The sequence below is a fragment of the Chelonia mydas genome, chromosome 8 (genome assembly GCF_015237465.2).
Source record: "Chelonia mydas isolate rCheMyd1 chromosome 8, rCheMyd1.pri.v2, whole genome shotgun sequence".
Classification (NCBI taxonomy): Eukaryota; Metazoa; Chordata; order Testudines; family Cheloniidae; genus Chelonia; species Chelonia mydas.
In genome coordinates this window covers 53,489,399-53,503,111 of record NC_057854.1, presented here as the reverse complement: position 1 = coordinate 53,503,111, position 13,713 = coordinate 53,489,399, and the positions used below count along the sequence as shown (strand labels likewise).

At 46.5% G+C, this 13,713-nt stretch overlaps 1 protein-coding gene across 1 annotated transcript in view; it reads right to left on the bottom strand.

Annotated features, from left to right (window-relative positions):
* LAMC1 (laminin subunit gamma 1) overlaps nucleotides 1-6,878 on the bottom strand; it is a 131,052-nt gene extending 124,174 nt beyond the window's left edge. The window contains exon 1 of the mRNA XM_037906874.2: nucleotides 5,649-6,878. Coding sequence (XP_037762802.2) covers nucleotides 5,649-6,312 — 664 coding nt within the window. The 5' untranslated portion in view covers nucleotides 6,313-6,878. The remainder of the gene's footprint in view (nucleotides 1-5,648) is intronic.
* Nucleotides 6,879-13,713: the final 6,835 nt, after the last annotated feature.

The following is a 13,713-nucleotide window of genomic DNA, read 5'->3' as shown; positions in this document are numbered from 1 at the left end:
CAGTGCTACAATTGGCCTGCGGGAGGTGTCCCACAATGCCTGTTCTCACCTCTCTGGTCATTGGTTTGAACTCTACTCCCCTGACCTCAGGTGACCAACCGTCATCTCCACCCCGTAAATTCCTTTGGAATTTTGAAAGTCCTCTTCCTGTTTCCTCGGTGCCACATGCAGTGGTCTCAGAACATCTTTCCAGGTGGCCATGAATGCTCCACACACCAAGCGATCCCCTGGTTGGAGCAATGCGGAGTTGCTGGACCTCATCCGCATTTGGGGAGAGGAGGCAGTACAGTCCCAGCTGCACTCCAGCCGTAGCAAATATGATACCTACAAACAGATTTCACGATGCAGGACAGAAAGGGGCCATGACCGGGACACACTACAGTGCAGGGTCAAAGTGAAGGAGCTGCGGAACGCCTACCACAAGGCGCAGGAGGCAAATCGCTGCTCTGGTGCTGCACCCATGAGCTGCCACTTCTACGAAGAGCTGGACACGATACTCAGCGGCAACTCCACCTCCACTGCGAAGACCACTGTGGCTCGCATGCCAGTCGAGAGTGGACTGAGCCAGAAGGAGGAAATCTTGGACGAGAATGTGGAGGGGGACCCAGAGGCAGAGGATGAGTCAGAGGTCAGAGACGCATGCAGCCAGGAACTCTTTTCTACCTCGGAGGAGGCTAGCCAGTCACAGCTGTCAGCGAAGGGCAAACAGGAGACAAGGCCCCGGTAAGTGGATTTGATTTGGGAATCACCACAGCAAATTGTGGGGGGCAGGAAGGTTGCAGAAAGCAGACTTGTCTCCCATTGCATGCCTAGTCTGAGCAGCGGAACAGGCTGTTGTTTGACTCCCTCACTTCATGGGAATCTCCCTCAGAGATCTCCAGGAAACTCTCATGAAGATACTGGGCAATTTGCTGTTGCAGGTTCTTCGGCAGAGCTGCTTTGTTTCTTGCCCTGCAGCCGCTGTCACAGAACGCTTTCCCATGCTCCCCCCAGACACTGCCAACACAATTTTATCAATCTCCTGGCTCCACTCTCTACCCACAGCATTCCACTCCTCCCCCTTCACAGTCCAGAACTGCGGACTCCCACTACCTACTGTACTCAACACCCATCCCTCCTCAGTTTGGCCCCGCTTAAGTACAGTACCCACTGCATTGTACTCCAAAGGAGAAGGTTGGATATGATCCCTGGACATACAAAAATCTTTAGCTGTCCCGGGACCTTCCCTTCCCCCATCCCCCTCACTGCTGATGGGGTTTTTTGTTTGACTCTCCCCTCTAGTTATTATTTTTTAATAAAAGAATTGTGCTGGTTTTAAAGGAATCTTTATTCTATTAACTGAAAGCAAATAGAGCCCTGCAAAGCAACAGACAATTATGTTAAACCCCCTTATTGCATCATGTGCACCAATCACCTCTTAGCATTACAAGCACTGCGCTCCCGAGCATAGCAACAAATATTAGTGGCTTTCAGCTACAAATTGCTGCCTCAAGGCATCCCTGATCCTTATGGCCCCCCACTGCGCCCCTCTAATAGCCCTCGTCTCTGGCTGTTCAAACTCAGCCTCCAGGCGCTGAGCCTCGGCGATCCAGCCCTGAGTGAAGCTTTCAGCCTTCCCTTCACAAATATTATGGAGCGTACAGCACGCAGCTACAAGCATAGGAATAATTGTCATCGGCCAGGTCCAGCTTCCCATAGAGGCAGCGCCAACGAGCCTTTAAACGGCCAAAAGCACACTCAACAGTCATTCTGCACTTGCTCAGCCTTTTGTTGAACCGCTCCTTGCTGCTGGCAAGTTGCCTCATGTATAGCTTCATAAGCCACGGCATTAAGGAGTAGGCAGGGTCTTCCAGGATCACAATGGGCATTTCAACTTCCCCTACGGTGATCTTCTGGTCCAGGAAGAAAGTCCCAGCTTGCAGCTTCCTGAACAGGCCAGTGTTCCGAAAGATGTCTGTGTTATGCACCTTTCCAGACCAGCCTGCATTAATGTCTGAAAAGCCCACGGTGATCCACAAGCACCTGGAGAACCACTGAGAAATACCCCTTGCAATTAATGTACTTGGTGACTAGGTGGTCTGGTGCCAGAATTGGAATGTATGTGCTATCTATCGCCCCTCCACACAAAGCCATCCACAATGTCATGCATGATGCCCAGAGTCACGGTCTTTCAGGGCAAAATGCAATTAATGGCCCTGCAGACTCTGTCAACACAAGTCCAACGGTCGACTTTCCCACTCTGAACTTCTCCAACGGCAGGGCAGCTCTCATTCTCGTGTCCTTGCAACACAGGGCTGGAGCAAGCTCATCACACAGTCCCATGAATGTGGCTTTCCTCATCCAAAAGTTCTGCAGTCACTGCTCATCATCCCCGACATGCATCACGATGTGATCCCACCACTCGGTGCTTGTTTCCCGAGCCCAAAAAGCGGCATTCCACTGTGGTCGGCACCTCCGTGAATGCCACAAGCAATCTCGTGTCGTATGTATAGCAAGATCAATGTCACACTCCTCTTGTCTTTGTAGTTTAAGGAATAACTCCACTGCCACTCATGACGTGTTGATCAGAGCGAGCAGTATACTGGTTAACAGTTCGGGATCCATTCCTGCAGCCCAAAGAAGCAGGGCGCACAGTACACAAACCATTGAAAGATGGTGCCAAATGCAGATGGAAGAACAGGGATTGCTGGGATGCGAAGCAGTGCATCACGGGGCATTGGAACAGGACTCAGGAGGCCCCGTGACCCCCTCAGCCTTCCCACAATGCTTAACAAAAGAAGAGGAAGAGGTGCTCTGTGGGATAGCTGCCCAGAGTGCACCGCTCCGAATGCCGCTGCAAGTGCTGCAAAAATGTGAACACACTATTGCGCAGGCAGCTGACCATTTAAGGGAAACCACTGCTGTGTGTTCACACTCTCTCTGAGCAGCACTGTAACTCCTGGTGCTGCAACTCTGCCAGTGTAGACATGCCCTAAGTCTGCCTTTTAGTTACTCAAGCACCAAACAACATCTGAACCGTTTAATATTTTTTAAAAAAACCACACTTCCCTTTCCTCCACACAGAGACAGCTTAAACAGCTGAATCAATTTTGGTGGAATTTCAACAGGATCAAGAGTTTGCTTCTAGGTTGAAGCCAAGCTTAAGAAGTTTTATTCCAAAGCTAATTTTTTGAAAATACTCAAGTGACTACAATATCCTGCTGCTGAATGCTTAGACTTAAATTTCCAATCTTCTCTTTTAATTGACAAGAAATATCGCCTCGGTAAAATATTTATATATCATCCTCAATACACTTGGTGTTATATAGTACCTTAGCTGCCAAAGAGCTTTTCAGATCACATGTACTTCAGCCACCACTGAAGCACAAGTCACCTCATGTTACTGAATCTCACTCTTTTAAAATAAACTTTACTACATCCTGTTACTTTTTAACATGCCAAAGAGTAGGGTTTTTTTTTAAATTTTATGGTGCTAGATCTCCCAGACTAACAGACAGCACTGTTCCCACATAGAAGTTTGTTCAACATGACCAAAAAGTGGAATTGTTTAATCTAACCCAGAACCCTTAGCAGCAACCCATCCACTTTAGATAGAGTAACAGAATAGTGAGCACATGAGCACAGAGAAAATCTAACACATTTACTGCTGGAAGTATTTATTCCATGTCCTTTGTTTTTCTTGTCAACCTTTCCCTTTCTGAATTCCAAGTCTGATGTCTACAAGCTTATCCTGCTTTGTGCATTAAGAATGAGACAGTTATTGCTCTGCAGATAGCAAGAGCTGAGATTTATTGCAAAACCCTATGTTTAAGTGTTTGTTTCAAGCACAATGAGATCTGAATCTACAGACTAACTGGCAAGCCTTTAGCTTAGCAGATCTTTAAGTACTTCCCTACAGTTTTCATTTATGATTTGTTTATACACCTAACTGTTCATTTTGAATGTATACATTGCCAAACTTCATAAATATAATTACATTTAAAAAAAATGCAACCCAGAAGCATGAAAAGTATTTCTAGCACTGAATCAAAACCTTTGCTAAGAAGACCCCATTCAACTAAAAAAAAAATAAAAAAATCAGTAAACACACAAATCAAAGAAAGGGAGAATCCAAAGAGGATAGATAGCATGCTTGTATACAGCAGAAGTCACTTTCAGTAATTTATTACCAGCTGGGGCAGACACATGTACCTTTGTTTTCTGTATGATAGGATTAAGCTTTGTGGCCTTTAATTAAATTTGAATACCACAAAGCAAGAAGTTAACTCTGTGTTAGAAAAATCTTTAAAGTGCCAGACACACACTGTGACATTATGCATGGTCTGATCCATCCCTCTCCTCCTCTTCCCTCCCCTCCCCCCCCCCCCCCCCCCCCCCCCCCCCCCCAATAGTTATTCTGCAGTTTTTGTCAGGTTTAAATTTTTTTCCTTTCTTTACTATGACTAATCTGCTCAGTGGATGGGAATAGGCATAAGTTGCCATGGAGATCTCCAAGTTTCAACACAAAAGTTATGGGGCAACTGGCCCTCATCACATTATCTCAAGGAAAATTCAGATAGGTCCTTATTAGAAGGCGGAAAGGATGGGGAGCATGGGAGTGGGACAAAGTTTCTGACGGGCTGTGGCGGGTCTATTAGTTTAAAGGGGTGGAGGGGAGGGGGGAAGGAGAAGAGGAAGTAGAGTCCTTGTCTGGGAAAAGGAGAAATCATACAACTCTAGTACAGGAAGCAGCGAGGGGACAGGGGAGAGCTCCTGTTCGTTTAGGACAGGCAGCCAGAAGGGAAGAACTAGATTTCTTATTTAGGAATTAAGTGTAGAGATGGGTCATGTATGCAGGAGAGACGCTACTAGTAGAGGATATTTTGGGGAACGGGAGGAGGAATAGTGAAGCCTCTGGTCATGCAGGAACAAGAAAGGAAAAGGTGATTTTTCTGTTGATTTAAGCACTAGGTACAGGATGGTCGTGCATGAGATGGCAAAACCAGCAGTGCATACAGATGGGTCTTTGCTAGTGCGGGTTGCAAAGGGAGTGGTAGTGATCATCCGGCACAGGGACCCCAATACAATGCAGACAGAAGGGAACGATTGAGGAGGAGTGCACATGTATAAAGTTACGATTCTTTTATGTTTTTACAGCGCTGGTCACTGAAGTTTGAGAAGCAACACAAACTATTAAAAAGAGCGTTAACAAGCTTGGTCTGAAATTAGCCTTGTTCTTTTCATCCTTAAATTCCAAGCACTCACACTTCCCTTCTCTCTTCCTCTCCCAAGCCAATCTTTGCTCTTCAGTTTGCTATTGCGGGAAGCCTTACACGCAAAGCTGGTTTTTCCCCAGCCGGGTTTGGAAATGCATACATGTAGCCGTGCCCCTAGTGGGGCAGATGGCAGGGAGGAAAGGGGGGGTTCGCGAGTCCGTGCTCTCGTAGGACAGGGGCACCGCAATGCAATGCAGAGGAGAAGAAGTGAAGTGCGTGGAGGGGGAAGGCATACACGTGTCCCCACTGTTCCTGACTAGGAGAAGCGGAGGAGACGGGTCCCGGTCCCTCAAGGGCAGCCTTTCCGCGCCTCTGCGGGAGAGGGACTGGCCTAGGGCGGGGACAGAGGGAGCAAAGCGCAGCCCCCCGCGGGGGAGGGTCCCCGTGACTTACCCAGGTGCAGGGTGAGGTTGATGGCGCTGGGGTACTGCACCCCGGCCAGCATGGTCTGGCTCTGCCACCAGGTGGTGTCGGCCTGGTTGTAGTCGGTGAGGAAGGCGGCGCCGTGCTGCAGGTGGGGCTGGGTGGCGTCGCACAGGTGGCAGGACTTGGTGACCCCGGTCACGCCGGTCTGCACGCAGTACTCCTCGGCCGGCGAGCCGCATGTGTTGGTGGCCACCACAGTCACGTTGAAGGCGGCGTTCACGAACTCGGGCATGCAGCGCTGCGGCCGCCCGCTCGCCTCGTCCGCGCATTCGTCCATGGCGGCGGCGCAGCGCCCGGCCAGCTCCAGCAGCAACAGCAAGGGCAGCGCCCCGCGACCCATCCTCGGCCGGCACGAGCGACGCCTGCGCGCGGCGCGAGATGCAGCAGCAGCCGACACCCAAGCGGCTCGCGCCGGGAGCGGACGGGGGCGCGAGACGCGGCGGCGGCTGGGCTGGTGGGCGCGCGCTGGCTGCGTGCGAGGAGGCAGCCTAGGAGCAGCCAACGCTCGGGCGGCTCCTCCTGCTCTGCGGCTGTTCGGGCAAAGGGGGAACGGGCCTGGCCGGAGGAGGAGCAGGAGCCGGAGCCACAAGGGGGTGGGGGCTGCGCGCGCGGTGCACGCTGGGAGACACATCCCTCCCCCTTCCCGGCCGGGGCAGGGGGACTTGGGTCCCAGGAGCACTCGGTTGTTTCCGTGGTGACCCCCCCTCCCTGGAATGCTTTGGAGGGCGGACGAGCGAATGGGGACTTAAAGGAGCCGCGCTGGGGAGCGGTGCACCCACAGGGCTGCGTCTCTAGGGGGACAGGGAGCTGCAGCCTATGGATCCCCGCACGACAGGGCTTTGCGGGGCGGGGGCTGCACTCCCCACTCGGGACGCGGCTGCAGACGCCCGCCTCCAGCCCGTAGCAATGCAACGTTACCCGCCCACGGAAATCAAGTAACATTCAAACTCTCCAGCTGGGTGAGCATTCCCCTCTCTGTATCAAACCCGGAGTCCGGCGGCGGGGCGGGGGGAGAGGGGATCGCACTCTGCGCACCCCCACCCCCCCGACCTAGCTGCAGCCCCACGAAAAACGAGCAACGTCGTGGGGGACTCCATGCTGCTGAAGAGCCTCCAGTCCAGTCGGTCCTCTGCTCCCGCTTAGCACGGCACTCTCTGGTCTCAGGCTCCCCACCTCTCCCTCGGGCACTGGAACAGTCTGGCAGATCACACAACATGCAAGACTATACTAGGAATTAAGGATCATAATTAGAATAACTGGGATAAAAATTCTATGCCGTGTTGTTGTAGCTGTGTCTGTCCCAGGATAGTAGAGAGACGGGGTGGCGGGAGGAGAGGAGGTTAAATCTTTTATTAGACCAACTTCTGTTGGTGAGAGAGACATAGAATCATAGAACTGGAAGGGACCTAGAGAGGTCATCTAGTCCAGTCCCCTGCACTCAAGGCAGGACTAAGTATTATCTAGACCATCGCTGACAGGTGTTTGTCCAACCTGCTCTTAAAAATCCCTAATGATGGAGGAGATTCCACAACCTCCCTAGGCAATTTATTCCAGTGCTTAACCACCCTGACAATTAGGACGTTTTTCCTAATGTCCAACTAAACCGCCCTTGCTGCAAGAAGTCCATTGCTTCTTGTCCTATCCTCAGAGGTTAAGGACAATAATTTTTCTCCCTTTTCCTTGTAACAACCTTTTATGTACTTGAAAACTGTTATCATATCCCCCCTCCATCTTTTCTTCTCCAGACTAAACAAACCCAATTTTTTCAATCTTCCCTCATAGGTCATGTTTTCTAGACCTTTAATCATTTTTGTTGCTCTTCTTTGGACTTTTTCCAATTTGTCCACGTCTTTCCTGAAATGTGGCACCCAGAACAGACACAATACTCCAGTTGAGGCCTAATCAGCGTGGAATAGAGCGGAAGAATTACTTCTCACGTCTTGTTTACAATACTCCTACTAATACATCCCAGAATGATGTTTGCTTTTTTGTAACAGTGTTACACTGTTGACTCATATTTATCTTGTGGTCCGCTATGACCCCCAGATCCCTTTCTGCAGTACAGATGCTCTCCGGGTTACGCAAGACCCGACTTAACGCAAATTTGCACTTACGGAAAAAGTTCCGTAAGCTAGAAACAGGAGGGGGGAGTGTTTCCAATTTACGCAAAATTCGAGTTACACAAGGCTTTCGGAATGGAACAATGGCGTAAGTCGGGGAACGTCTACTCCTTCCTAGCAGTCATTTACCATTTTGTATGTGTGCAACTGTTCCTTCCTAAGTGGAGTACTTTGCATTTGTCCTTATTAAATTTCATCCTATTTACTTTAGACCATTTCTCCGGTTTGTCCAGATCATTTTGAATTTTAATCCCGTCCTCCAAAGCACTTGCAACCCCTCCCAGCTTGGTATTGTCTGCAAACTTTATAAGTGTACTCTCTATGCCATTATCTAAATCATTGATGAAAATATTGAACGGAACCAGACCCAGAACCGATCCCTGCAGGACTCCACTCGTTATGCCCTTCCAGCATGACTGAACCACTGATAACTACTCTCTGGGAATGATTTTCCAACCAGTTATGCACCCACCTTAGAGTAGCTCCATCTAGGTTGTATTTCCCTAGTTTGTTTATGAGAAGGTCGTGCGAGACAGTATCAAAACCCTTACTAAAGTCAAGATATACAACATCTATTGCTTCCCCCCAGCTGCAAGGGGGGAAGCAGAAGGGAAGGGGGGATGCTTTTGAGCCACACAGAGCTCTTCCTCACGTCTGGGAAACTTACTCAGGGTGTCACAGCTAAATACACAATGGAGTGTATTTAGCTTTGAAACTAAGTTTCCTAGACCTGCAGAAGACCTCTGTATAGGCTGAAAAGGTTGTCTCTCTCACCCACAGAAGTTGGTCAGTAAAAGTCATTACTTCACCCCCCTTGTCTGTGTCTGACAAAAATTTGTTTTAAGTTATACAATCATTAAGATGAATCAAAAATGAGAATTCTACCAAGCCATCTAGCTATCTAGAGGAGACAGCAAGTTACTAAAAAGTGAGTCAAAAAGTAAATCAGTCACTGAGTACAACTTGCAAAGTAGGTATCAGTACCTAAATACATTACATTAGGTCTGAATTTGGCTCAGAGTAGATCGGTCAATGCTATGCACGGCTCATGCAGCGCCTCATGGTCTCAGACACCATCCGATGGTCCAGGGACATCGACATAGAACACATCACCAGCCACCGACAGTACCAGAAGGTGTGAGCCGGAACGACATCGTGCATCAACTACGAGAAAGGGACCTAGAGACTTTTTCCTTTGGACCATATCAACTCACTGAACATTAAACTCACTGAACATTAAATCACACCAAATGAGGATAAATCCATCCTCATCGTCGTATCCACTCATTATTCTCCACACCTGAACATAGCCATTATATGAACAACATACCCCCATATCTCAGTGTCTGTACTTTGACCCGTTAACCTTTTACCCCCAATCGGGGATATCGTAGATTATGTATTCCGTATGCCACCCAATCCTAAACCAAACTTCACACCCCTTGGTAATCTCTACCTTATTCCCTGATAACCAGAAACTTCTATGCTTAAACTCTGTACCATTTTCTTTTTATTTTAACATCATCTTAATAAAATTATTAAATTTGTTGGACAAGATTAGAGCACTGTTTCTTAGCCTGGCTCCCCCTTCTAACCTCTGCTCTCCTCACCAATAAAATTTTGGTTGTCCAATACCCTGATGCCATTCAGTAAAATACAGCCACTCACGCAGGGAGAAATCCTCTCACTGAGTGAGGTGCAAGTGGAGTTTCAAGCAACATGTAAGGAGGGAGTTTAATACAACTTTAATAAGTCATACAAGTCAGGGTGAGTTCAGACCCCCAGAAGCTAGAAGGCTTTAGCTGCTTTAAAATGCATTTGAGGTATTTCCTGTCATTAAGCTTCTTTGCACTTTAGTCTTCTTTGGGGAGGAGGGGGAAGGGAGGAAATAAAGGAGGAAGTGAAGATGCTGGGAATGGAATACATTTTTCCCTTGGGTACATAAAACTAACTGTAAAATTTAACCAAATTGCCTGTTTACTTTAAGTTCTCTGTAGCTTCCCTTTAAAATGCTCTCTTTAGCTACATTCCAACATCCTGCTGAATCATAGATTATTAGTGTCCCTATGACTCATCTTGCAGCCTCTGGGCCAGAATATCCTGAAGTTTCAGATTAGGATTTAGCAGCTGAGGTTCCTAGGAGAGTGGAAGGAATAACAGGAATATGTGGGTCATTTTCATTATTTACCCATTGGCTTCATTAACCAAAAAGCAAAGTTTTTTATACTTTTTTTATAATAGTATTAATTTCTTTAAAATTTTACTAACTGTCTCTTAGAAAAGCCAATTTTAAAAAATCTACTTGTGATTGTAATTTTGTGTGATTATGTTTAACATTTCTATGTCTCTCTCTAGTACTGCAGTTTGTAAAAATTTGCAAGGAACTTTTTTAAAGGCTATTAACATCAAGAAACTTAAAGTTTGTCAAGATTTTTAAGTCAGTTACTAGTTGCCAATGAGACTTAACCCTAAAAAATCTGAAAGTATACCAGGGTTTTGTTTTACTTATGGGGCTGGGAGTGAGAATCATAATCAGCCTTATAATAGCACTCCAGTTGCAACTGTAACTACTGCTTCTGCATAACGAATCCTTACCTTACTTTTGTGAGGTAGATAGGTATTATCCTCATTTTACATATTAGCAAAACTTAAGCAGAGAAAAGATAAGGGACTTACTCAAAGCCACAGGGTAAGTCAAACAGAACAAGTAAAGAAAACACTCTAAATGATCATAAAGAATGGCAGAATTATACGTCTGTTTGGTCAGATTGGTGTACTCCCCTCCTCTTTTTTAAATTCCTATTAAACTCATCCTCCTGAACATCATCCTGTCTGAACCCAGATCTTTGTAGCGCTTGGAGGCATCAGCTCTGCCAGACATGGCTATAGACTGGGTTCTGATTTATTGCTACTAACAACGAGACAGCTATCACTATGGGATCTCCCTGCAACTTTTCAGATTCAGGAATGCAGACAAACTTATGTTTGCTCTTGTGTAAACCCAGATCTCCTGCTATGTAGAAAAAGGGTATTTCTCCAGAGATTTGTTTAGTAAACAGGAAACGTCACTCTGTTAGATATGAGCTGATTGACAATTGAAGAAAACTGACATTCTCTGCATCACGCTTATACTTCATAGCCAAGAGCCTTATGTCTACAGTGGAGTGCAATGCTAGATCCCTCATAGCAATGCCATATTAGTGCAGCTAGTATTCCAACAGCATCAGCTTCCTCAACATAGTACCACACGTATTTCAGTTTAAAATAATTATATTTTGTTAATTTAAAATGAGAGAATTGAGAATACAGCATTTTGGTGTAACAGCATGAATGGTTAATGAAGGCCTAGATCAGGGGTGGCCACTTGTGGCTCAGGAGCTGCATGTGGCTCTTCAGAGGTTAATATGCAGCTCCTTGCATAGGCGCTGACTCTGAGGCTGGAGCTATAGATGCTAACTTTCCAATGTGCTCACTGCTCAACCCTCTGCTCTGCCCCAGATCCTGCCACCACTCCACCCCTTCCTCCCAAGGCCCCTGCCCCTTCCCACCAGAGCCTCCTGCATACTGCAAAACAGCTGATCGCGGCGGGTGGGAGGTATGGGGAGGGTGGGGGAGGCACTGATTGGCGGGGCTGCTGGTGGGCAGGAGGCGCTGGAGGGGGTAGCAGAGGGGCGGGGGGGCTGCTTACATATTACTATGGATCTTTGGCAATATTCATTGGTAAATTGTGTCTCATTCTGAGGCTCAGGTTGGCCACCCGGGCCTAGATTGTGCCTGGCCCTGCACAGGTATGCAAAAGGGGAAAGGTACAAGGTACCCATGCCCAGGAACTGATTCTAGCTAGTATTGCAAGCCTCTAAAAAGGGGACAGGTGTAAAAAGAAACATGGGGGATTCTCAGGGTTCAGAGAGCAACATAATTACACAATCACCATCAAACTGTAGAAAAAAGTGACGATTGTGAATATCAGCCTCAAGATGTAACAAAAGTACTATGGCTTTGTGGCACAAGCATGTCTTCATGGCTAAAAAAAAGATGCATTTTTACTACAGATTAACAAACATGTTAGCTATCCCACTGTAAAATCCTAGTGGAGACAAGACACTGTAGTTCTACTACAGTGTAAACTAGGTGAGGTCAACCATGGATTTGGGGGTGAGGATAGAGTGCTGACATCACCTTGCTACCTTGTGGTAAAAACTATAAGTGCTTTTTTCTGCTAGGATTTTACAGCTGTCTTGCCTCTACTAGGATTTTGCATCAAGATAGCTAATGCACAGTAGTTATCTTGCTGTAAAGAACATTTCTTTCTGGCAGTGAAGAAAAAGCCTATGAAAACTTATGGCAGCAAGGACTGCTACAAATGTGTAAGGAAAATAGATTTACTTGTCAGCTGACAGAGACCTATTCTTTGCAAACATCTCTTACCTCAGACCCAACAAACTCACTACACCACATGTCTTACAGGATATGTACCCATAAAGAGTAACGTGTAAGATATTTACAGAAAGCTCAAAACTTGTGAAGATTCAATCATTGCAAGATGTAGGTACGGATAATATTTAAGGAACAATGTGTATAGAACGTATGCTTTATGGATTTGGAGTAAAAATTAATCAGGGTAATGTGTCTCGGTGAGGGCTCATTCAAACAAAAGGGAGTTGTCATACCTCCCTAGTCAGCTGTCAAGGTAATGCAAGGTTCTATCATTTACCCTTGCAACATCCCAGAATGGTCAATGGAAAACCATCAAAGACAATTGCAAGTGATCAAAACCGCTTGAAGGTGAACAGACCAGTATAGCGGGCAGGAAATTGCCCTGGCTACAAATAAAGACAAAAGACTGTTTCAGTACAACAGAATATAGGGAAGACATTCTGTATCCATTCACTGAGGAAACCCCGTGAGGAGCAAGGGGCTTTCATGAACATTTGGATTCTGGTTCTTATGAAACCAGCTAGTTCTGCAACAGACTGAACTTTGGGGAAAAGCTTACTTTATTAGATAGGAAGGATAATTACTGATAAGCGTAGACCTCAGTTCGTGTTTTACGATTTTGTTTTGTCTTGTAACCACTTGTTTCCTATCACTTTCTCTCCCTTCTAGTTAAATCTTTATTCTTTTTTAATAATAAAACAAAAGTATGTTTATTTAAGTGCTCACAATTGCCGTGTGCTTTACGGGAGCAGTGATTTAAGGTAAAACTGGTAAAGTGGGGTACACTGCTCCTCTGGGTGAAAAGGATCTGGAATTTCTTTGAGTAGCCAGTGTCGGGGCTGGATATCACAGGGGAATGATTCAAAAGGGACTCAGGGATTAGGGTACACCTATTGTTAACCTGAAAGGTGAACTTAGGGCTGTCATAGCAGAGAGGAGAGTGCTTGAGTGGCTGAAAGGCTAGTGGTTTCAGGAAGCTGACACCCAGCTACCACAAGAAAGATTCCCTCTTGCTGGAGGCAGGGGGTAACGAGGTGGCTCAAAGTTCTGGGTACCCTGAGGGCTGTCACATCAGCCTATAGGTTGACTAGCTGGTATCCACCCCAGACCCGCCAAGGTTCTAGAATGCATGTTGCTTGTTAAAAGAAATGAATATATAAGGCATCTTTTCTTCACAAGCTAACAGTGTTCCTGTTTGGGCACCAATTGTGGGAAGACTATATGGCAGTTCTATGGACCACCATTGCATGAGTCACATAGTTGCCTCTTATTTACCCTGGGATTCCTCAGGTCTGGAACCCTGACATCTGGGGAACAAACATCTGAACTACACAGCTTTCCAGTTTGATATATTTTATTAGCTAAGTTAAATGAGCAAAAGCATAAAATAAAAATACGTATAACCAAATAAAATTAAAATCAAGGGTTTATATAGAATCAAATTAATCTAATATCAGGTGGATCAAATCATATCA